General features: G+C 35.2%; 1 protein-coding gene and 2 long non-coding RNA genes across 14 annotated transcripts; 2 read left to right on the top strand and 1 right to left on the bottom strand.

The window, feature by feature from the left end:
* Positions 1–563: 563 nt before the first annotated feature.
* On the bottom strand, positions 564–26,193 carry LOC126631554 (pyridoxine/pyridoxamine 5'-phosphate oxidase 1, chloroplastic-like). 5 transcript variants are annotated; one of them, XM_050301674.1, is made up of 14 exons: positions 25,882–26,193; positions 25,608–25,805; positions 25,463–25,501; positions 24,949–25,116; positions 24,715–24,820; positions 23,726–23,889; positions 23,335–23,577; positions 23,144–23,232; positions 22,876–22,926; positions 22,673–22,763; positions 22,343–22,447; positions 21,623–21,693; positions 21,307–21,402; positions 564–665 (listed from the first exon to the last, which is right to left on the bottom strand). In XM_050301674.1, exons 1-14 carry the CDS (start codon positions 26,023–26,025, stop codon positions 644–646), a joined length of 1,587 nt encoding a protein of 528 aa, XP_050157631.1. In that variant the 5' UTR covers positions 26,026–26,193; the 3' UTR covers positions 564–643. The 5 variants fall into 5 exon arrangements, 3 of the variants coding, with proteins under 3 accessions (XP_050157631.1, XP_050157632.1, XP_050157630.1); XM_050301673.1 differs by lacking the exon at positions 564–665 and adding an exon at positions 20,530–20,997 and having other exon boundaries at positions 25,882–26,192; XR_007626379.1 differs by lacking the exon at positions 21,623–21,693 and having other exon boundaries at positions 567–665.
* LOC126631558 (uncharacterized) lies at positions 2,164–2,841 on the top strand. Of its 2 annotated transcripts, none has more exons than XR_007626389.1 (2): positions 2,164–2,331; positions 2,424–2,841. It is a non-coding gene; the product is annotated as an uncharacterized LOC126631558 (long non-coding RNA). The 2 variants fall into 2 exon arrangements; XR_007626390.1 differs by having other exon boundaries at positions 2,417–2,841.
* Positions 13,090–15,427, top strand: LOC126631557 (uncharacterized). 7 transcript variants are annotated; one of them, XR_007626386.1, is made up of 6 exons: positions 13,090–13,471; positions 13,560–13,731; positions 13,905–14,307; positions 14,395–14,490; positions 14,579–14,662; positions 15,161–15,427. It is a non-coding gene; the product is annotated as an uncharacterized LOC126631557 (long non-coding RNA). The 7 variants fall into 7 exon arrangements; XR_007626383.1 differs by lacking the exon at positions 14,395–14,490; XR_007626387.1 differs by lacking the exons at positions 14,395–14,490; positions 14,579–14,662; positions 15,161–15,427 and having other exon boundaries at positions 13,560–13,677; positions 13,905–13,971; positions 14,062–14,388.
* Positions 26,194–26,232: the final 39 nt, after the last annotated feature.

Here is a 26,232-nt window from a genome sequence, read left to right as displayed (position 1 = left end):
TTTATTCGTATTTGTACCCATATTTTTTTAATTTATTTGTACCCATTTTTAATTTTGCTAAATGTACCCATGCTAATTATATATACTATTTTATGTTTTAAAATATATCAATAGTTAATTTTTAAAATATGTTAATAATTATGTGCGTACATTATTTGTTTGCTATAATTTTTGTCAAGAACAACTCTAAAATTGATTTTTAAGTATTTATTATGTTTTCAAAATATTATTCGATTTGTTTAAATTTCATAATTTGTGGGACATTAAATGCATAAATGCATAAGTTAAATATCTTAAATGAGGCTAAGGACCTCGATCGAAATATTTAAACAAAAAAAGTTTCAATTTAACAATTAGGTTGATTAAGGACCAAAACCAAAATGACCCGTCTTTTATTAACAGTTTTAAAAACCAATGGTTGCTAGAATCAACTAAATCCGTCAACCAGACTTATATCTGAGTTACAGTTCATATCCAAGCCAGTGGCAGGAAAAAAAAAGTACAGATTTCCGCACAGTTATAAGTATCCAGGATCCAGAACCACAATTTTTTGAGTTCCTTTTTCAGCCCATATCTGCTCCGTGCGTTTGTTACAGGCTAGCTGTCGACACTCAAGCAAAAGAAATGGAAGAAGAACAAGCCATCATAAAGGGGATAGAAACCACCTGTCATGCAAACGAAATTTTTGGCCTTGCCAAACTAAAACACCTGTGGCTTAAGTCTGTATCCTCCCCAGTTTTTAGGTTTTGGAATTAAACTTCTGCACCATGCAAGTTAGTTTCCAATCTATGTTAAGGTTGTTCGGAGAACTGTAAACTTAATGCAAACAGCTTCACCTATGATCCCATCCAGCATATAAGATGGTGATAGGGATCGGGGCAAGGACAATTATGTGTGAATATTTGCATAAAGCTATTAGATATCTATATCACTTACCCATCAGATAATTTTTTTCTAGTTCTTTGTATCGGTGATACAGGACTTGCCTTCCGGGAACTACAGTGCTCTGGAATAAGAATATACCAATTATTATATTCCTAAGAGAAAATTAATCCTATCAGTAAAATAGATAAAGAGAAAATGGGATAATAGTACAAATGACGTACGATCAGTTTTATATGCCCCGCGAGATGCTCCTGCAGTGGCTTTTGATTCTCTAAACGAAAATGAGTAAACAACTTACGCGGTGGAGCCAGAAAATTTTTCTTGGGTGAGCTAGCTAAAATTATTAGCATGCAATCATATGATATATTTCCTACATAAAATTATATAATAATCTACATAAAAATAAGAATATGAAGTACTATTCCAAACGAGTTTATTAATTACTTTCCAACTAATTTTTACACAAATAAAACATGCATACAAAAAAGCAATATAAATACAAGAATCATGAAACATGGACTATTCCCAAAATCTTTAACCCTAACAGATAAATTCAAGGACTAAAGAAAAAAAAATAACCTAACAATTGAATCAAGAAATAAGTTAAATGAAAAGATGAAGAACATACCTAGGGACTAGTGTTGAATTTCATTAGAAAATAATTTAATGGTGATTCATAGTTTTTTTTTTAGGAAAACTAATGAAAAATGCTTGAAAACTTTGAGTTTTAATGATAAGGACAAAATAAAGGGTAAAGTGAATAGTACCAGGATTGACTTTTTAGTGTAAAAATATGGTTTTTTGTTAAAGTGAACAGTACCAGATGCTTTTCGTTAAAGTTCACTTTTTTTTTCCTTCAGAAAGCAACACAGCTTTGTGGAATAGGGTAGAGGGTTTCTTTTGTTTTGATAAAAAAGTATGGGGAGTAAGAGAAACTTAATTATATATTAATTCATTTTTACTTTTAGCCTAAAAATAATAAAATAACATATAAAGTAATAAAAGTATTATTTATAAATTAAGAAACACATTAACTATAGTTTTGGCAGGATTGGGGTGGGGTATTATGGAGGTGGATTGTTTGCCTTCTCATTTTCATACTCTTCCCATCTTTTCTTGTTTTCTGTAGTCACAATTAAATTACGTCAATATTTTATATTCCTATTACTTTTTGTTTTATTATTTTTATAAAAAAAATCAATATAAAATGTTGACGTAGCTTAACTGTGACCACACAAATAGGAAAGGATTGGAAGAGTATAGAAATGGAAGGGCAGACAATCCACCTCCGGATATTATACCTACAACAAGCAACAACAAGCTCATATATAAACTATTATAAATGCAGTTTGTTAAAATCCTCCCTAGGCTACAGCCCACTGTAGCCGTGGGTGTAGCTCCGCCAGACTTACGGTCTTGTGCTGGGGCTGTTTCGATGACGATCAGGTATTGGATTACCCAAATGTTGTATTGGTACGCTTCTAAATTTCATTTTGTTTTTGCTTCCATATTCATTTGATCATAAACCAAGGCCGCAGGAGGGGCAGAGGGAGGGTTCCCAAGCTGATTAGAGACTGACAAGCTATCCATCTTGAGATGGAACATATTGTTTATCTTTTGTTGAGGAAATGGAGATAGGTCTTGAAGCGGACGATCAGAAAGATTAAATTTACACGCTCCTCCCACGCACCGCCGGTAGAGAAGTAAAGGAAGAGAGAGCTTAGTCTGCTTATTTCGATTCAAATGTTAGTTTAGTTTTTAAGCTGTAGACTGATACAATCTTATCTCATTCTCTCTCTCTCTCTCTCTCTCTCTCTCTCTCTCTCTCTCTTAAGATTCAAAGTGTGTGTTTCTTTCAGGAGTGTTGTTGTAGCACCTGACTGTTGAATATATTATTGTTATTGTTGGCAAACGTTGATCATCTGGTTAATTAATGCATAAATATGCATGGGACCATATCCTTGTCTATTCTTTTTTCCTTGAATGTGGAATGATCAATTGACAGTGAAATTAATCCTTAATGACTGTGGATTGATGAAACTCGCTGCAGTGGTGTGAGGAATTTCCGGCTAAAACGCTACCCCTCTCCAGATAGAGTTAATATGAGCTACAGCCGGTCGGTCGATGCCGGAAAATGAGTAACCTGCTCCTGATATCTGAGGTGCAAACTAAAAACCCTAACCAATAAAAATTACCATGCTTACACAAAATTTCTGGTCCATTGTTCGGTATGAGTAAAACTGGCTTTTACTTGCTCCTATTGCCTGTGGAATCCATAATTTGAATTATTAGGTTCTTCTCTGACCTGTAAATAGTTAAGAGTGGGGTCAACTCTAATGACTTCACAAACTCTCCTCTCTATCTCCTTCTCATAATTAAAAGAAAAAAACAAAAAGAAAAAGAAAAAACTTCTATCTGCCTTCTTTGTTGTTATTCCATTTAACAACATGGAATAATGAAGATTGTTTAAAAAGTTAAAGATTGTTTAAAAAGTAGATTGGTGAGTAGTTCAGACTACCAAAGACAAACTTATAATAAAAATTAAAATCACAAGTGATGCCAAGTAAAGCTTGTTGGCATTTGAAGCTGAACTCTCACCTATTTTAGGGTTCATACAAAAGGCAATTGGTTTCTCTCTCTCTGCTTTTTACCCCGGTCTCATGGGTCGTCATTCTTATCGATCGCGACGATCAATGAGGGTCAATTGGGGTCTAATTGCTTCGGATAAGCGGGTGTCACATATGGGCGCTTATCCACAATGCTTTTGGTGGGAATACTCACTGGCAAAGAATGAATGATAATCTTTTCTTTTTTATTGTATCATTCATTCTAAGTTTGCTTTTATTTTTCCTTTTTCCATCAGCCATCCTTGTCCCCAGAGAAAAAATGAAGACCTAAAAGAAAAAAGAAAAGAAAAAACTTATAGGGATTTTATACAAAGACTAAGAACGACACATCAATCAATCTCAGCCGTCCATTACATAAAATGACCCTTTGTGACTGAGCCAACTCACCTACTTGCACAAATCGAACCGCATCATTTTTTCCTAGATACAAAACTACACCAAATTAAATGGCCACGGATCAAGTAAGCACACAACCCCATTTGCTTAACACATGCATTATACTGTTTACTTGACACACCCACACATTATTAATATACAAAATAATAATAATAATAATACGATTTTGTAGTTGAGAGCTCTGCTTTTTCAGAGAATTCCACCCATGGAGCTGATTTGACATACATTAAACTGATTTATTGTTATGTATCCTTTTGAATTAATAATACATTGTTATGTATACGTCCTCGAACACCACAAATAACACAATGACAGTAACAAGTAAGTTGTTCTCGCTTCTTCGGAACCGATTGGTGGAGGGATAGGTGGCCCACAAAGCTGATGATAAGTATATGGGTCACGTGTACGGCATGAGAGCTTGCTGGGATACCATTTATTATTATCTAATCAATTAATTAAAGGGTAATACTAGGGAAATCAAATTTTTTCAAAGGAATTTGCAAATCAAATAATATGTCACTAATTAAAGGATAAGCAAGTTAATCAATATTTTTTTTTTGAACAAACGATATTATCTACACTAAGAGGAAAGGGGGTGAGCTCAGCCTCACAATGAGATAAAGGGTAATGTTAGGGAAATCAAATTTTTTGAAAGGAATTTACAAATAAAATAATATGTCACTAATTAAAGGATAAGCAAGTTAATCAATTTTTTTTTTTTTTGAACAAACGATATTATCTACACTAAGGGGAAAGGGGGTGAGTTTAGCCCCACAATAGGCTAGCAATAATGTGGTTCAAATTCGCCTTTGGCGATAATCAAACCTAAGACCTCTTACTTATAAATAAAGAAGAACATCACTAGACCGTAGTACTAAGTGGCAAATTAATCAATATTTAAGTAATAATCTAATTATCAAGGTCTATATCATTCGGTTTACAAATTTTGGTTTAGGAATTTGGTTTCCCTACCATTACTCTTAATTAAACCATAAATAATGAAAGTTACAACTTATTAATATAATCATGCATTTACTAACAATAATTTAATTGTTGATGTTAAAGGAGTGGTCGGAAGGCAGAGAAGCAGAGATAAGCTAACGGACAAAATAACTAACTGTAATTGGCCGGTGTTTGAATCATGTATGTCAAGTGGTAGTGAGTGTGCTCTTGTTCTCTTGTAATGGAAAAATTAAAACAACAACAACAACAATAAAGCCTTTTCCCACTAAGTGGGGTCGGCTATATGAATCCTAAAACGCCATGGCGCTCGGTTTTGTGTCATATCCTCCGTTAGATCCAAGTACTCTAAGTCTTTTCTTAGGGTCTCTTCCAAAGTTTTCCTAGGTCTTCCTCTACCCCTTCGGCCTTGAACCTCTGTCCCATAGTCACATCTTCGAACCGGAACGTCAGTAGGCCTTCTTTGCACATGTCCAAACCACCGTAACCGATTTTCTCTCATCTTTCCTTCAATTTTGGCTACTCCTACTTTACCTCGGATATCCTTATTCCTAATCTTATCCTTTCTCGTGTGCCCACACATTCAACGAAGCATCCTCATCTCCGCTACACCCATTTTGTGTACATGTTGATGCTTCACCGCCCAACATTTTATGTCATAGAGCATCGCCGGCCTTATTGTCGTCCTATAAAATTTTCCCTTGAGCTTCAGTGGCCTACGACGGTCACACAACACGCCGGATGCACTCTTCCACTTCATCCATCCAGCTTGTATTCTATGGTTGAGATCTCCATCTAATTCTTCGTTCTTTTGCAAGATAGATCCTAGGTAGCGAAAACGGTCGCTTTTTGGTATTTCCTGATCTCCGATCCTCACCCCTAACTCATTTTGGCCTCCATTTGCACTGAACTTGCACTCCATATATTCTAGCTTTGATCGGCTTAGGCGAAGACCTTTAGATTCCAACACTTCTCTCCAGAGGTTAAGCTTCGCATTTACCCCTTCCGAAGTTTCATCTATCCACACTATATCGTTTGCGAAAAGTATACACCAAGGAATATCATCTTGAATATGTCCTGTTAACTCATCCATTACCAATGCAAAAAGGTAAGGACTTCAGGATTGTTGATGCACAAAATCAGTGAGGACTTTGGTACAACAGAAAAAATTAAGTTTGTGATCTTCGCTAGATTGCTCCGGTCATTAGTGTGGATAAGTATGTAAATGGATAGAGACAGGGAAGCAAACACAAGATGTACGTGGTTCACCCAGATTGGCTACGTCTACGGAGTAGAGGAGTTCTCATTAAATGTGAAGGGTTTACACAAGTACATAGGTTCAAGCTCTCCTTTAATGAGTACAAGTGAATGATTTAGTACAAATGACATTAGGAAATATTGTGGGAGAATGATCTCGTAATCACGAAACTTCTAAGTACCGAAGTGTGGTATCGTCTTCACTTGCCTTATCTGTCTCATAGGTAGATGTGGCATCTTTTCTGGAAGTACTCTTCCTCCATCCAGGGGTGGTATCTTTAACTGGTGGAGATGCACAAGGTAATGTATCAATTTCACTTGAAGCTTACTTGTAGTTTCAGGCTTGGTCAAGCGCGATACAAACCATGTAGTAGGAGTCCCCCAAGTCGTCGAGCTAGGGGATCTGCTGAAAGAGGTGACAGACAAGGTAAGCAATCAGAGCTCCAAGCAATCAGTCCCAGATCAGAAGTTTGATTTCGAGTTCCGGCTGATTGTTCTCATTCTCCCTATCTTGCAGGCAGCATGAAGGATAAAGAGAAGAAAAATGAGAAGAGATGATATGAGATACTTTTGCTTTTAAAAAATAAAATAAAAGTCGGTGAAGCCAAAGGAATTAGGGTTCTTCTTAGTTTTTAATTTTTATAATTTTATGATAATTTTAAAATTTTAACTTTATTTGTGTTAAGCACATTTATGGCTGAACTAAGCACGAGGTGAACCACTAAAGTTTCATTTCATGTTTGCATTTGCACCACTTGATTGAGTTTTGCCCTATACTTTGTAACCGATCCTATTTTACTTTTTGTAGTTTGCCCACACCATGCTTTTCTTGATTGAACCTCTTGGATACCCTAACGAGTGAATCTCTTAAGAATAATCAATAAATATGGTCACATGTGATATGTGCAATGGAGGTTACATTTACACACCATCAACGCTTAGTTTGATAAGCACATGAAGAGCAGCCCAACTCTTTTTTAAGTGCATGTAAGGTCTTCAAATTCTCTAATGTGAAATCCACAATCTCAACACTGCTAATAAATATGCAGTGCATTAGCTGATATAAATTATTGGACAGAATATGAAACCAAACAGAGTATTATCTCAAATATACGACTACTACTTTGCAATAAATTGAATGAGTTGCTACTTAACCAACTTAATCATATGTGAATTAGCTAATTTTTTTACTAATTTAGTGCTTAATTTTAAAATAACTGAAAGCACTTTTAGAGAGAATATTTTTAGACTCCAAAAGCACTTGAAGTGCTTCCTAGAAGAAGCACCAATTATGTGCTTATTTCAAGAAGCAGTTTAAGTGCTTTTCCAAAATTATCTTGTGTTTTTACCAAAGATAGGTTTCAAAAATATTTTCATTAAAAACATTTTCAATCATTTTAAAATCACTTCTAATTTCTAACGAGTCATTATGTTGTTATTAAAAATCGAAAGTACGTCAATATAATTTTTGAGCAGGCAAGTCTGCTGCTAGCTAGGGTTTCGGTGAGACAACATAAGCTATTCAACGATGAGTTTTCCGAGAGACTTCAATTTGTAAATTGTATTCAATATAATAAAACTTGAATTCTGGATCCGATCGTGGAGTAGATAATTTAATTTTATATAATTTTTTATAATATTAACAAAGGTATAGTCTTTCTAAATTGTGATATTTAACGTTGCGTTTGCCGACATCTTAACAGAACAAAAAATTCGGTTATTTATTAATTTTGAGTGACAGTTAAACTAATATTTATATTATTATAAGAAATTAAAATTGGGGTTTGGTATAAATCAAGTGATAAACAAATTAGGGTGGATCAGTGAGGGTTTGTTTGGCAAATCCCTATTCACCTGCTACGTGTATATAACAAAACTAAATTAGTAAAGACAATAAGACGCAGACAGCGGCCGAACTAAACATATATAGCATATGCTGCTGCTAAATAGTAAGAAGCGGAAGCCAAATCCGAACTCCAAGTGAAGGAATAGATGTTTAACCAAATTTCTTTAAAATTGTGTGGGCATAACAATCAAATACAAACAAATTTTGTTTTGATGTAAACCTAATTTTTGGCTGAGGTCTTCAGTCTTCCTTGGATTTATAGATTAATTATATAATGTAACTTTTTTGGTTTGAAAGCAATTAATTATGAGAATTGTTATTAGTACTCTACAAATCTCATTTTACACTCCTTACAAGTGTTTTTTTTTTCTCTAATTATAGAAGTTTGAAGTGCAAATTGAGATTTTTAGCTAGTTTGCCAATAACAATTTTCCTAATCATGTTTAACCTTTTTTTATCAAATTAGAACACGTTGCATTATTTGCATGCAGCCATGCATGCATGCACATTTTGATACTAAAACTTCAATATACAAATAAGGAGCTAATTAACTACTAATTAGATAGAGACTGCGTAAAATAAAATCAGCGCGGATGACTTATATTGAAATAAAAGATGAGCATAGAGCGAATTGTAAGTTCAAACGTTATAGGTTTAAATTTTTTTAAAGAAAAAAAAGAAAGTAGATTTACTTAATAAATTTAACTTATGCGGGATTCTATGCAAATAAATTTATGTCGTAAATTTGTACTCACAGATCAATCAAGTTGGTTGTAGGGATTTTTTTTGGGTTACTGATGAAAAGCGACTCAAGTTGAAGGTATGTAGATTGTTCTTTTTGTGTTACATTAATATAAAATATCATTGTCGTCGACCATTAAGTGCATTTTTAACCCAATAAGTGGTTCATAACTATTTTAAGAGTCTATTAAACCATTTGATTGGTCTAAATACGCATTGAATAAGTCATTTGTAGATTTTCATACTCAATAAGTTAATGTACTTTTGAAGGAGGTTCAAGCACCAAATTTAAGTTGGCATTTTCCAAAAGCCAAAACGGCTAGTCTCTATTAGGGGTTAAACCTCAGTTATATTTCTCTCAAAAGAGAATGTGGAATCATATAGTAAAAAAAAAAAAAGAAAAAAACAAAAGAAAAAAAAAAGAGAAAAAAAAAAGAAAAAAAAAGATAGTGGATTGACATCCTGCAATAATTCACAAGCAAATGTACACATTGGCACTAACTAAAATTCCAAAAATGACCAAGCCAAGTCAAATTGTTAACTATTAATATTCCTGTACTGCTCATCAAAAAGGTCATAATACATGGATTGACAACCACTTCAGATATATGTGGTCGGAATAAGTGGACCGAGAGATCCGGACCAACTAATTTCAATCTTACGACCCCTATTATACCATTCAACTGGCATAGCTTACAAAAATTCAAAAACTTGAACCGTCCGGTTCTCTTTTTCTCTCTTGAACAGTTTGAATCTCTCAATTTGCAAACTCTGAACATAAAGATTTATACAGAATCTCAAACTATAGTAAATAGGAAAGTACACAATATATATGGGCCATTTTCACAAGACAAGTGCCCCTTTGGGGAGGAGAAGGTCGGGGTACGTGGCAGTCTCTCATATATTCTAGAACCATATATGATACTACGTTATATATTTTGTGTATGATGAGGGACACCAAATTATAATTTGGTATTGGAGATAAGATTGAACCCCACTTTGGATGTCTTGTTTGTACATTCAGAAAGGTATTTGAAAGGAAAAGTTTCAACTACTTTGAAAGCTCTAGAAACCCACACATTCCACATTCCACATTCCACAACGCAACGATCATATGATTTAAGCTATTGGCCACTACCATCCGTCTCAATTCTAGTTGGCTTTCCATTAATCATCAAAACCATTCCTTCTCACAATTTTTTACGGCGGTCAAATCTTACTAGGTTCTAAATTTGGTATAAATACGCAGTCCCTTTTTGCTTAATCTCCCTTGACTCAACGTGGCCGTTAACTTTCCTTCTCTTGCTACACCAACATAAAGGAAGGGAAAAAAATAGCATAGAGGAAAAACGAAGATCAACAATTGTTTTTTATTAAGTCATTTTACAAGGGTTTGGCTTCACAGAGTTTGCCATTGAATAATAAGTGTTAGCTAATCAGTATCAAGAACTCATATCACATGAGAAAGTAACGGAGTTGAAATTAAAAAAAATCTTTCACTAAATGTTTATGCTACAAGGCTTGTTGCTTATGATGATTATACATTTGTAGGCTTTCGATGACACATTGTGGCAAAAAGATTTTGGAAAAAGAAAAAAACTTTTGGCTGGAGAATTGAAGAAGGATAAGCACAGTATTAGCCATTGGTAATAATTGGATTAGAGAAATGTTAAAAAGACTCTTAAAAGTGAGACTCTCATTCTCTGCCACCTCACAGTTTAAGGTGAATTTGTGTGCCTACATTATAAAATAGTGTCAAAAATATGAGGTGGTAAAGAGTACATAGAGAGTCCCATTATGAAAGAGTCTCCTTAACATTTCTCATTGGATTAATTACATGCCATTCAATCGATTAATCTATGCTTTGCGAATGGTAAGTTTATAACTGCTAATTTATTGAAGAGAATTGTTATTGGCACTCCAAAATTCTCATTTTGCACTCCAAATTTTCTATGTTTAGAAAAAACAATACACTTGTAAGAAGTGCATAATAAGATTTTTGGAGTGCAAATAACAATTCTCTTTATTTAATTATTCAATTTTTCATAAGAAATAATTAAATACGAATAAGGATCCTCTCCGGATCCTCTTTGTGAAGATCCTGGGGATCCGCGTATCTTGTATGTTTATTGTACATCGTGCGGTTAGAAATCATTTTAAATTTTATTATTTAAAATTGAACACAAACAGTATCTGAAGAAAACTGACCGCACGATATACGATGAACAGACACAATTCATGGATTGATCCCCGAGATCCTTACAAAGAGGATCTGGATTCATTAAATACATATCTAAACCAGGGGTAGTGAGAGACACGTGGCACAATTGTGAAAGAGGGGTAACGATCACCTTGAGTTAAGTGGGTGAGAAAAATGATGTGAGATCCTGTATTTTAGATATATATATTTATTATATTTAAAGAGTTTTTAAGGATTTTTCTTTTGTACATTACGTATATGTGTGTTTTATACATATGTATATGTATATATACATATTGTAGAGGTTAGGTTGGCATGAGGTGGATTTAGTTTGGACGTGGCACATACTAGGACTAGAGGAAGAAGTAAGCTGCTTTTCGAATACTTTATTTGCTGAGTGTTGGTAGCTATGATTTGTGTGGTGGCATAATATGGTTTGTAGCTATCTTGTTTAGGAGCTTGTAAGCACTCTAAGTTGGTGAGTACTGAGGTGGGTGTCGTTAAGTGGAGGTGTAAAGCTACATTCACTAAATACTTATGTAGATTGTTAAGGGTATATCCGCCTCAATGCCTATAGCTTAACAATTCTATGTAGACTTACTAATTACTTAATGTCACCTCCTACATTCACTATATCCGCCACCTCCAATTAACGACACCCACCTCAATGCCTATAGCTTAACAATCCTATGTAGATTTACTAGTTACTTATGAATTACCCATGCAACTTTGAAGGTTAGGTTTTCCTAAAATAAATCCTACTTGGAACCTCCAACATAGAACGTATATCTCGCATGCAATCTATTCATGGCGTCCAGATTGAATGTAAACATGCAAGACTCATTAAGTTTTGTGAGAACCTTTTGAAAAACCATATAACTCTAAAGACGTGACGTCCATCCTAAGTAGCTACACATATTAACCACAAGAAGCCTTAGTCAATTTTAGGGACAGCCCTCCGCCAAAATTGCATCAAATTACTAAGACAAATAGATAGTTTAAAGCACAGTGATTAATAACTCAAAATATGCATGCATAACATCATAAGCAATTAAATAAAAACTACATACTCACGCGAAGGCTCAAGGCTTCGCCCTAGCAAAAGAAGATTAGTTACGCATATTCATAATTAAACTCAACATAATTGTATTAAACTAGAAAAAGAATGAAAACACCTTGTAGAATCAATTATGAAAATCTCTAAGCTTTTGCCAAATCCTTCTCTTAATCTTGCGTACGTAGAAGAGAGATTCTAAGTATGCCAAAAAGGCTTATTTATACTACTCTAAATAAAATCCTCCTAGTAAAAGGTCTTAGAATCAAACTAGGAAACCAAATAAATTGAAATAAAATAGAAAACATAATCATAAATTGACTTGGTAAATTCGCCTAAAAATCTGCACAGCCACGTTTTGGACCCAAATCAGCTCCAAAATTGGCCCAAAATAGCTAGATTTAAAGATTGGACTATTCTGAACACTTCTCCAAAAGGCCACTAACCCATCTGAGGTCATCTTGGGCTTCAAAAATGCAATTTAAGCCTAGAAACGTCATTTTCCAACAACGTGCACTTCTCCTTCATTTAATCTTCAGAAAATAACCGCTTGGTAGACAAATCCGAAATTTTGACACGACTAAGCCAAGAGACATATGAATGTCCTTCAATTTGAATCACTCTAAAATTCATCCGTTGGTCATGTTTTGCTCCAAAGAACTTCGAATATCCTATATTGAAAATATAAAGCAAAGTATCAAAATTCTACCAAAATAATTACCAAATTATACTAAGAATAGGATAAAATATATAATATAATATTGACTCATCACTATCCTTGCTTATAATATATTTTACTAGTATTTGACTTATTGATCAAGTCTTGGAGCCGTTCTATTTCACTATAAATAGGAGTAGTGCCTTATCATTTTTCCAAATGTGAGTGCATTGATGAATGATAGGGCACTACTAGAATAATGCTTATAGGACACCATTTTTTGCACACCATTTGCAATTGCTGGCCATAGATATAAAGCACTCACTCTTACTATTTTTTGGTGTCTTTACAGTGTGATGCCACGGATATGGGTGACCTTCAACATTGAGACACCAATGATTGGTGGCTGTTAAATAACTTCATTTCTTAAAAAATAATTTCTTGTGCATTTGTGATTAAATGGGTCACCAATAAAAAAAATAAAAAAACAATTAACCTCTCTCCCCTTCACAAAAGTCCAACTCCTCCCCTTCATTCTCTCTGCTCGCTTCCCCCTTCATTCTCTCTTTCCTCCCTCCCGTATCCTCTCTCTCCCTCTTCTCTTTCATGCAGCAGGGCCTCCGTCCTCCGGTCACCAATGACCATCAAATTATACCTCAAGAATCCTCTTCCCTTCCTTTTTCCAACCCTTAAGTTAGTTTCTCCAAATTCGTAGCCAAATTTTCTGAATTTCAGATCTAAGAAATGGTGACCGCGGGTTTTCTGGCCAATTTTCGGCAAAGTCTGCTGGAATTGGACCTCAACCCAAGAGGTAAAAATGATCTTTTCCTCGTGGCTGTTCCCTACTGTAAGTGATTTCTCAAAATAAAACTTTTAGTTTTTGGATCAATTCTAGATTTCGAATTTTAATTCCATTTTCTCTATGCATGTCGAAGATTGGGGACGAAGAAGTTTAACCAAGGTTGTTTCCAACCTGGGCCGAGAAGAATGGAAGCCTTGGAATGTTGTGGGTGAAACTAAGGTGAACAGTGTGATTTTCTCCTTAATCACAAGGTAACTGATATTACAGTTAAAGTTGAAGCTCCCAATCTTGAATCTTTTAGATCAGTAAGTTCTAGTTATTCTTTTTTTTCTTTTTTTATTTATTTTTTATCTATAACAATATTGCTTCTTGTGCAGCACTTAGAAATCTCCTTTTCTTCACATTGTCATATTAACAGTTTTCACTAACTATTGGCATTTCTTTTTGAAGTTCTAATTTCAGTTGTTGCTTCTTTTAGAAAAATGAAAAAGCTCGTCTGAAACAATTTGTCAATAGCGACTGCATTGAGGGAGTCTTCCCTCCTTGTAATGTTCTAAGTTTGTTCTCTTTTATAGAATTAAGTGCAAGTTGAATGGCAAATATGCTAAAGATAAGCATAAATCTCTTTATTGTAGGTTGTGAGTTCAAATGGGAAGGTGTAACGGATTCATCCCCTTCCATTAGCCAAAAACAGGGATCCAAAAGTATCCTTTCGAACTTGATTTTAATTTTTTAAGTTTTTGTTCTTAATTTTTTTAAGTATTATTTTTCGGAAACTTCAAGCATCTAATTTGTGCATTATAGTGCATTGTTTTGGTAGAGAACCTACCTGAGGATCACTAAGTGGAGAACCTTAAGAGTATACTTGGTGAAGCTGGAAAGTATGTTCTTTTCCTTCTTTTTCTCTCCATTCTGTGACATTACTGTTCACTTCAGTTTTGGTTATAACAGGGTTTTCAATCTTCCAGTTCAGAGTATACATATCAAGTTGTATTTCATACGATAAAAGTGTAACATTTGTGCCTTTCAATCTCAATCTCGCTCCCAATTGCTTTTAATTTTGGGTGATAATTCTGTCCTTATTGTATAGCTTGTGAAGCAAAAAAACATGAGCTTGATAAAATTACTTAACAAATTTATCTTTTTACTTAGTTTTCAGAGCCACCAAGTCTATCAATATTCACCAAGTCCATCTCTATTTCTAGTGCCTAGTTTCCAAAGGCGAAGTTGAGCCAGGTTGGGAACTCTATCTTTCTCTCTTTACCTTTTGTTTTATTTCTCAAGGAAGTTGATTAGGTTGAACAAAAATGAATAAAAAGAAATGAAAACAAATTGAAATTTGTTGGTGCTTGTGTTGATGTTGAATTTGTAATATATCAAGACCCAAAAATTAGATAAATAGTTGACTTTGATGTAAATTGATAACATCAAGCCACTAGTGCAAAACAGTGAGTCTTACCTTTAGAATGTTTTTGTGATGTCATAATTGATAACCATATTCACTGATCGAAAATTTATCTACTCGCAAGTATATCACTTGTGAAATGTTGAGGCTCATGAATTTATCTGCTGAAAAATTGATCTACTTGCCACATCAGTTTTTCGTGTGGAATGTTAGAGACTCATACTCGCAAGTATATGCTTTTTATGCAGGTTGTAGGAAACAATAAAACTGTAAAGGCATACTTTTGTGTGTATTTTAGTCATTTGATCCATGTGCTTATGTGTTTGCAGGTAGAGATAGCAATTACTGAGGCTCAAGCATTACGAGGAGCATGTCACTCTCAAAAAACATGTTTGGAGGTGTTCAAGAAAATGTGAAGTCTTTTAAGTGGCAATTTCTTTCAAATTTGGTGCCTGTTTTGTACTTTGACAGATAGTTTCATATTTTTTTAGTATAGCTCATTGGTTTTAGACCTGATTTTTTTTAATATGTGATTAGTTATGGAAGACTACAACAAAACTACAATTCTATGTAGTCTATTAACTATATATATATATATATATGGGTGCCCAGATTAAGGGGCCTTTAAAAAAAACATATTACAACATGGTCACCGATGTATAAAAATTATATAATATTTCAAAGTTGTAACTATTCATTGTGCCACCATTATCTAATTGGTGGTGTTTGTAACAATAGAGTCCTCTACATAGGACACCATCTCTAATTTAGTGGCTACTTGGTGGCCATTGAGGTTTGCCACCAATGAGAGTATGACAATAGACACCAATGAAAAAGGTGTATTTTAGCCAAATTTCTAGTAGTGGGGTTTGCATGCAATGCATCCAAATTGGTAGAGAGGGAAAAAAAAGAGTCATAAATAGAAAGGGAGCTAGGGTTTGATACGTGGGCATTAGTAGATGAGTTGTCTTGCCACGGTTCAGTTTATCAAGGTGACTGGTTCATGTAATATGTTTCAAAATATTCTTATTTTTTGATAAATGAAAACCATGAGATATCGTGGGTTTTGAGGTACTTCTAAATATCTCTCTATTTCAAGTCAAGCATGTTAGAATTTGTGATGTACTTTCAGATTATTATATGTCTGACTAGTGAATTGTTTGAGATGTTCATAGAGCATGAGAACTTTGGTGCTGCATTAATATGAGGGATAAATGTAAATTGCACACGGGGACGTTAGGGTAGGATGGCCAACAGGGGTCACGTAATGAGTTACAATTTATAAAGGATATAATGAACTTATAAAGGGATGATGTGATATGGCACTATGTGGCTAAGGCCTTGATATTACTATCGTATTTTCTAGAGTGTAAAACAACATCGCTTGACTGACATAGTACATATTCTACTCATTGGGCAACAGTGGTTGTTGCTCACCCCTCACCCTATTATTTTTCAGATGAGTTACTTGGCAGGACAAGTGATAGACGAGTTGAGGTTGTACTATATAAGAGATTTAAGGATTTGATTTAATTTGTATACCCTGTAATGATTTTAGAGTTATTTTTATAAGAGAAGTTTGATTTTTTTTTCGTATTTATTTATTATTTTTTTTGCACATCGGACGCAGGGTCATATTTTTCCACCCGATTCCAGGTCTAGGGCGTGACAAATGAACTCATAAATACGTAGTAATCCAACCATTATTGTTAAGTGCAAGTGGCCCTTTACCACAGTGGTGGAAAGGTGTTGAGCCCTTGCATGACAACTTAAGTTCAAACCCTGTTGGTGGCTAATCTAACATGTAATTTAAAAAATCTATCATCTGACAAAAAATACCCATTATTATGAAGTGGGTGAGAAAAATGAACTCACAAATATGTAGTAATCCAACCATTATCGTTATGGCAATATGCTTAGTTGGGAGTTACTTAAGGGAATATTATTATTGTTAGGAATATGTTGAAATTTTTATAAAAATCCAAGTGCTTCTTGAAATAACACTTATAAGACCAAAAGCACATTTAAGCTTTTATTGCCAAAGGTAGCCATAAACGTTTTATTGCCAGGAAACACTTTGGCTCTTCCAAAAACGTTTTGTTAGAAGCATATAGGAAAGACTCTTTAAAATTCAAGCGCTTACATATTCATTTGGCCAACAGTTTATTTGAAAATTATAAATGAGATATAGATGTCTTTTAGAATGCATTGAGGCTATGTTTGGTCGAGAGATTTAAAAATACACCGCAAAATATTAGATAAATTAGATAAAAAAAATTGCAGTTTTTGAGCATTATAAAAACACGTAAAAGAGATTTACAAATAACTACTTAAAATGAGTTAATTACAAATCATCGTGCGTGTCTTGTGTTGATTATATAGTACATTTCTAATCTCTTTTCTGGTTGCATTTGGTACTGCGAAATTTTTTTATGGGAAGTCATTTTCCATCTCCCTCAATCAAACTTGACCTAAAAGAATTTTGGTATAATCCCAAAAGGCACTGAAAAATGCTTTATAGTTATCTAAAATGGGATTATCCATATCCCGTAGGTGCTTGCTTACACGCTATTCGAATTCCAATCAACTCGTTAAGGACAAGGCCACTGGCATTGCAAATGGACCAACTGGGTCAACCTAGATGGCTTTCCTATCTTGCTTGTGATTTTCTCCTATAATCGGTGATACCACGTAACAACTATTTAACAAATGATGTATGTATTATTTACATACATGTCAATCATCTGTGTCATCTGTGATGCTACTCGGACAACATATTGATTGCATGACAGTTTCTCTCCTGATTCCTGAACCAGGATCCTCTCCTGAGCAATTCCCTAGGGATCCTAGGGATCCCGCAATCTTGTCTGTTCATCGTATATCGTGCGGTAAGAAATCATTTAAAATTTAAATTTTAAAATTCAAATATGAATAATACCTAATGAAAACTGACCGCACGATATAAAATGAACGGACAAGATTGCGGGATCCCTAGGATCTCTAAGGAATTGCTCAAGAGAGGATCCTGGTTCCTGATTCCTGCCTATGGGGTCACTAAACAGTGACATCCTCAGGGGATCAAATGGCCTTCAAATAGATCCTAGCATATCAGAATTTTCAGGGGCCGTTCGATGAGTTTGGTCAGACAGATTTGCCAACTTGAGGAACATGGCCTTTTTAGATGCATGATTTGTCATAGACAGGGGAGGGAATCTTCAAATCATTTCTCCTCTAGAATTCTTTTAAATATTTCCCTACCGCTACTTCTTTAGGATCTTTCTGAATTTTTTTTTTTTTGCTTTGAGAAACTGGGAATATTAATACTAGGCCGAAGCCAAAAGAAACAGAAGGCCAAGAGAGACCAACAAGAACTACACAATGAGAAGAAGGTAGAAAACACAGACTTGGAACAAGCCCCACCCAAGTCACCTTAATCTCATCCTAACAAAAATCTAAAGAGGAGGGCAAGGGAGACCATCCTTGTTTAGCACACGAACAAACGAAGATGGGGGTCTTATGACCTAGACAATGTCGCTCATCTCTGCACCTTGATACGGATGATATGTAACGTGCCACATGGATGAGAAATCTTTTGTGTCGTCGAGATATATCTACTTCTATATACACCCTTTGATTTACTCTTCCATTCAATAAATATATACATGATAGCAAAACTTTTACCATACTGCGATCTGTGACATGTATCGTAGCAATTGATAATTATAATGTAGAATCTAACGAATAAGAATTAACCGATTAGAAATTCCAATACATCTAACGAATAAAAACCGAATAACCAGAAATTCCGATGCAGTCCCCTACATTATAGAGAAGGAAAATCCACAACCCTCTTAAAAGCTAAACTGAGTGGTGTGGTCATCTTCCATCAAATTGACCCTTGAAAGATGAATAAGTGTCAGCCTTCAGTTTTCTTCAGCTGGTCAAAAGATCCATGGAAAGAAATTTGAGTTTCTTTTTTGAAATTTTTTCATGGTGGAACCCAATCTAGTCATGAATCATGATCATTAAATCTATAAGCAATATTAATTAATTTATATTATGAAGAGAAGCATGGATTAAAGAAACCTACAAATTAACGGTAGGAAGCTTTTAAGCATTTTTCAAGTGTTTAAGCTTGAGAAATCTCAATAATTCATCGTCCATTATTTCACACTCTAATAAAAAGTTTTTGCCAAATAAGTGTCCAACTTTAGAAAAGCATGATTATAAATGTAATTAAAGAATTTAGAAGAAGCATGCATTAAACAAACATTATAAAAAAGAAGTTTCAGGTTGGGCAAAAAGAAGCTCAACTTTCTTTTGGTAGAATTTAAAAAAAAAATTAAAATAGGTGATTTTCACATTATTTTTAACTATCCTTATTTATATTTTATTGTCAGATTCAATAAATTATACAGAGTCAACGGACATAATTAAACAAAGGTGTTATAAAAAAGGCGTGCGCTTTAAAATTAACAAGTTTATTAACTTGTTAAGCACTATTTACTTGTGGATAGGCCTAACAATTTCTTGCCCCACCCGTTAACCCAACACAAAATGAAACAAAAATAACAGGTTCTGGGTCAACTCGTAAACGAGTTGGGTCGTTATCCGGACTTCCGTTAAGGACTTGTTAAGATAACAGTATGAAACGTAAATGACATGACCCATTTGCCAGGACTAGATATTAGGCATGCCAATATTTTGCATCACCCGTTAACCAGTTTCGGGTCAACTAGTTAACAAGTCGAGCCGTTATCGAGTCAATATTAAGAACCCATTAAGATAACGGGTTTAACACGACTCAATATGTTAAGATAATGGATATGACACAAAAAACGAGAAGAATAAGACAAACATGATCCGTCGCCAAGTCCACTTGTGAATATCAAAGGAAAAATTGTTAGCCAATTATGAAAACAGTACAACTTTTTGATCCACTAACAAAAGCAATTTCTATCTTTGCATGTGACAAACTGTCACACTTCGAACTCCTACTACACAACTGCGGCCAAGCCCGAATGAAGGGTGGTCGTGTTCAATGATGGCCACCACATTTAAACCTCGACAAACCTTCGTGAGGAGACAACAGAATAGTTGAAACTCTCTCACAGTTTCTGTCGCTGCCCATGCTCGCCTTATCCTACAAATTTGATACATAAGACAGCTTACAGTTCCGGTAACTCCAATGACAGCGACAATTTACCCTACACTTAAGCACGAACCTCCTCTTTCCCTTTCAGCCTCCTTTATCCGAAAAACAAAGGTCTACCAACCATTCAGAACTCAGATACCCTTCCTGCATCCCATCCCACGATCGCCCCCTTTAATTTTCATATAAAAGGAACAAAAGGATGAGCTAAGGCTGGTTTGGTATTGCTGTGCTTTGAAAAAAAACTGCTTTTGTTGTGCTGTGAGAATAAGCTTATTTTTGTTGCTTCACGTTTTCAGCTTTTTTCACCCAAAACTGTGAAAATAAGCTATTTTTAAGTGTTTACCAAACACTTTTTTAAGCTCAGCTTTTTTTATACCCACTTTTTATAAAAGCACCTCAGTACAAACTAGTACTTAAACTGATCTAGAGTTTACATGCAGTGCTTTGAATAAGGCGCTAGACGAAAGAATATCAGGAGAGGAAACATGAACTTTAGCTACGACTGGGAGATATAGGGAATACTACGACCCTAGCACAAAAGGGTTTATCTGAAGAACATAAACTCAGCTGTTTCTTCCAATACTATTCATTATTACAAAGAAAGATTGTAAATGTTCGGGTGGTTTGTTTTGACACTGCCTGCCTGCCAAAGCAATGCCATTATATCACAGATTTTGACATCGCTTTCCATATTGATCCGTAACAAATGTATTTCACTACAAGGGGAAGCGGTATACTAGAGCACAGTATTGCAATGCAAAAAGATTCAATTGCACGTGGATTTTGAATTGTACGTGACAACTGACAAGCTATGCTCCGTGTGCAAACAATTATGTTGGTTGCCAATATAAGGAGAACAATAATGAACTAACAGGGCAAGTAATTATGTAGTATACAATACCCTGAATGATGGAACTTCACGATGAAGATGCTGAAAGTACTTGTCAGGGCGCCAACCGCTCAATTTTCCACACTTTTTGTCCATTGATCTCTTCAGGAGAATATCGTAGCCTATCAAGAAAAAATACGTTGAGACGTTTGAGCAAAATATGTTATGTTCCTTCCAGTTGCACATCCATATAGTTAACTCTTATTCCATCACATCGTTGTTCAAAACACAAAAAAGGTCGTACCCAGTGCACAAGGAAAAAAGTACAGATTTCTACACAGTTATAAGTATCCAGGATCCAAAACCAAATTTTTTTGAATTTTTCCTTTTTCAGCCCATATCTGCTCCATGCATTTGTTACAGGCTATCTGTCGACACTCAAGCAAAAGAAATGGAAGAAGAACAAGCCATCATAAAGGGGTAGAAACCACCTGTCATGCAAACGAGATTTTTGGCCTTGCCAAAATTCAAACATCTCTGGCTTAAGTCTGTATCCTCCCCAGTTTTTAGGTTTTGGAATTAAACTTCTGCACCAAGAAAAAACAAGTGGAATCTAATTTCAGAGTACATAAATAGAATGCAAGTTAGTTTCCAATCTATTTTAAGGTTGTTCGGAGAGGACTGTAAACTTATTGCAAACAGCTGCACCTATGATCCATGCGGCATATAAGATGGTTATAGGGATTGGGGCAAGGACAATTATCTGTGAATATTTGCATAAAGCTATTAGATATCCATATTACTTACCCATCAGAGAACTTTTCTTCTAGTTCTTTGTATTGGTCATACAGAACATGCCTTCCGGGAACAACAGTGCTCTGGGTAAGAATATACCAATTATTTATATTCCTTAGAGAAAATTTATACTATCGGTAAAATAGAGAAAGAAAATGGAATAGTAGTACAAATGATAGTCAAACTGTAAATCTTTCACCTTTTACTTCCCATAAATTGTATCATCTTTTTCTACCTTTTAAGTGATTTTACAATTTAGTCTAGCTCGTAGTTTAAGATTCCACCAAACAACTAATCTACCACTGGCCATGCAATTACACTAATTTGGTTTGATAATATAGGTAAATTTATATTGGAAAATGGAAAGCAAAAAATGAAGAAACCTACAGAAGAGTCTCAGTGAAAGAAGTTACTTATCAAAAATTATTTCCTCACACCCCTTTTCTCCTTATGCACACCCGTGTTTATTTATGTCCCTTGACTCTCCCTTAATCTATTCAATTCAAAGACCAGAAATATACAGGGTATGCAGGGGTTGACAATAGGTGCAAGGAAATTACTTCCCATATTATCAGTTTAAACTTTATTACATATAACTTACACTGATTTTGGGGGAAAATTTGCGAGCCTTCAAAATCTATACAAAATTTATGCGGCAATCGAGAAAGAACATGTGTCCTATCAAGGGTAGTGAATTCATTAAATATAAGAGAAGATAGAGGTGAAACAAACCTGCTTGCTAACTATTGCTCCAATCTGACTGCCTCGAGGACGGCTATGGAAGTATTGATCAGATTCCTCATCAGAAACTTTCTGCACAGACCCTTCTACTCTTACCTGTAAACCAAAGATGATGTTATGAGACGATCTTCATACATGAAGATCATCAAAACAGAAGCCCCTCATCCAGTTTTTCTGATGTCAGAAGCTAAAATATTTATTAGGAAGCCACCAAGTACAAACCAATGTAAGGCCAAAAAAAAGTAGGTTAACCTAGGCATACAAGCACTATAGGCTAATTCTAAAAGCATTAGCCTCAAAGTGAAAAAATAAAATGTTTACCTGCCGATTAAGACTATCCCAGTAGAAAAGAAGAGATGCATGAGGATTTTCAGACAATTCATGTGCCTTTCGACTTTCATAGTTTGTGTACCTGTACAAATTAATACCATTGAAATGAGAATATTATAAGTATTTTCATTAATAACATCATATCTTCCTTGTTGATATATGTACAGCCTCAATAATAACAGTCAGATACTAACCAGACAAAACCGTTCTTATCAAATCCTTTGAGCAATACCATTCGTGATGAGCTGTAGAAGAAACTAATTTATGTTGAGTAAACTATTAACAGGTTATAATACATGCATGAGGAAAATCATTTTAATATCCAAAACGAAATATGCGAAGAACGAAACTTAAGGACCTATGGTGAAAGCAATAAAATAGCTATGTCTAACATGTAAGAACATATGAAACATAAGTTACTGTTGATAAAAGACACATAGTAACAAAGGAAACTGATATCACATTTTTCCGTTCTTGGCAGCCGTTGACAATGCCATAGCATTTGGTTCCCTCAAACCAGCAGCCACTACATCATTGAACCATTTGCGGAACTGTAAAATAATTAAAGGCTTACTGTAAAAAAATGAGGGACACCTTTTGCAACTAAATCTGACATAATTGAAACCAGCTAGACTTGGACATTGAATCTGTACCTGATCAAAGGGGTCAGCCTCCACCTGTTCCTCAAGAAACTCAGGAGAAATATAGTTCTCTCTAAGAGCTGATATATCAACTTGTGGAGGCCTTCCAATACGGACACACATAGAAGTGCCTGGATATGGTGGAAGGCGAAGCTTATATTTATCGGCAATAGATGGTGGGACAAATCTACCACCCAGAAAATGGTGTGGACCAAAAAATTTCTTTGCACACAACTTTGGAGCAGTCAGAGAAACCTGGAAAGTAGCAAGTTTGCATCAACAGGATGGCTTATTGTATATAAAGAAATACACATGTACATATAAATAGATGTAAATTTAAAAAACGAATCACAAAGCGCAATTATTTGTAGCCAAGACTACATTGAGAGTTATTACAACATACCAACATGTCAGGCTTAATGCCTTCAATACCACCATCCCCTTCGACATGCCACCCAGATGGAATATCTATGGAAACAATAACAGACAACTTTTCGCGAGTTTGGTCATATTTATTTACACAAACAAGCTTTTGGATCAGGTTATCAAAAGGAGGCCTTGGGGAACCTGAAGTATTACAAAAGTATTGCAGTTAGATATATCATATAACCCAACGAAAAATAAACCACAATCATCAACAAGTTAAGAAACTCTAATCAGGATGATAATTATTAAGTGGTTTGATGTCAGGGTCCTGCATATATAAAAAGGAGAAAAGACTGATAAATCAATTGTTGAGTTATGATTTTGTTGAAGGCCTATAACTTATCTGAGAAAATTGAGCAGTCAGATTTAATCCTAACATTTTCAGAAATTTTAATGGACCCCATCATGAATACCACAACTAACTTTTGCACTGAATTCTTATAAAGTTGTCATAATTGTGGCAACATGTGATTTGAACATGAATAAACTAAAGAAGTGGGAATTGACTATGACCAATAAATTCATAGAAAAGAACCTAGTCTTTTCTTCTATTTTGTTCTTGGTCGGAGAAAAGTACTTTGTTTGATTCCAATATAATGATCCAATAGCAACATAACTGAGATGCCATCAAGCTGAACGGCCATAGAATAGTATAGTTTGTCCTACTGGATGAGGTCTGTTGAGTCTTCCTATCCAGTTGAGCAAATTTGATATTGACACTTTATGAGAGAAATAACAACCCAGAAATTCCTTTGACAGACAGCAGAGCAAAGTAATCTTAGGTGCCACTATTCATATGTTTAGAATGCTTAGGATGTTAATTATTTCCGACTTACCATGTCAGTTTCTTATACTTGGGACAACAATTGAAGGTGAAGCAGAATGATTGTGTCAACAAATTTGTATTGGCATGCTTTCTAATTACAGAAAAATCGATTTGCCCAAAATGAAATAAGTTATAATTACCATGGAATGAGAAACCAAACATTGCATCTACAATAATGTCAAAGTCCTTTGACAAGTCCAACGGCAGATCTTCCACTGAGATGAAAGGGACTGAGAGTGATTCCAGCTGCAAAATTACGCCATCATATTGGAAGATGTTAATCATTATGAGACAAATCCAACAGCCCCCATATATATGTATGTATAATATAACCCTGCATTCAAGAGTTTTCAACTTTAAGTTGTATTCCATACTTGCGTAACAAGACCAGCATAAAGAGGCTTAGCAGTACGCTTTGGATTACAAACAGACGGCTTATATCCAAAGTGATGCAGGTGACGAGCAGCCACAAGACCATCACCACCGTTGTTTCCAGGGCCACAAATTGTGAGGACACGGTTATACTCACTCGGTTTATAGACCTGTCAAATAAAATATATAGAAACAAATATAAACCATCATGTAACCCGAATGCAGTTCCTCAGCACTCCACTAAATGAACATTTTTAACACCTAGAAGCATCACGAAATACTTCGATGAAATAAAAATTAAAAAAACAAGTGGGATACTTGTATCCGAAAGAAAAAAATGAGTTCAATTCAATTGGTAGTACATGTGCATGATCATCGTCAAGAACAGCAACAATCGAAAAATGTAATGAACAAGAAGACAAGTGGGATGCGAATATCCGAAACCCGAAAACAATTAGTTCATTCAATTGGTCACACAATACATAGCAAACTGTAAAGAAAGAGAAAAGCATTTACCTCTGCAATGGAAGTGGCGACGCTCAAACCAGCCAATTCCTATAAAATTGAACAAAAACCCAGAATGAGATCGTCAACAAATCACTATTAACCAAACCCATCATACAAAAATTACGAAAATAAAGGAAAAAGAAGAGTGACTGACCATTAACTGGTCGACGCTGAAGCCGAGAGGACCCATGAGAACCTCATCGATCTCAGCAGCCTCACGCTGCGTCAGGTACGATATATCCCCCGGATTCTGCATGCTGGGTGCTGCGTGTACTGACCCAACCCCCGCTGCACCGCTGGGATTCGAACAAAACGCACGAATTGCAGGGCTCCGAACTGTTTGAAGAAATGCCTGGAAATTTAACGATACAACATATAAATTCACTGAATTTCTGGTTCGAGAGAGACAGAGAGAGTTAGAAGCTTACAGAGGTAGAAAGACTGGAGGGAGGGATGTGGAAAGAGGTGTAAGCGTTGGAAATGGTGGGTTTGGGAATGGGATTGGAAGAGAGTGAATGGTTTAGGAAGAGGAGACGTGTCATTTTTCTGGTTTTTCGTGCCAATGACCACATTGGTCTGCGACTGCGAGCACAGTTTGCTTTCTTTGCATCACTGATTCGCTTCTTCTTCTTCTTCTTCCTTGAGTTGTGACGATTGACAGATATCCGGAAGTAGGCAAAACATTCGTGTCAACCAAATGTGACACTGTGAAGAACCACTGTCACTAATGATACACTTCCACTGAAAAAAACACTAGATAAACTATGTGTCCAGCATTT

Source organism: Malus sylvestris, chromosome 8 (assembly GCF_916048215.2).
Source record: "Malus sylvestris chromosome 8, drMalSylv7.2, whole genome shotgun sequence".
In the NCBI taxonomy this organism is placed as follows: Eukaryota; Viridiplantae; Streptophyta; class Magnoliopsida; order Rosales; family Rosaceae; genus Malus; species Malus sylvestris.
Note: the sequence above shows the minus strand (reverse complement) of the source record. Positions and strands in the feature narration are given on the sequence as shown.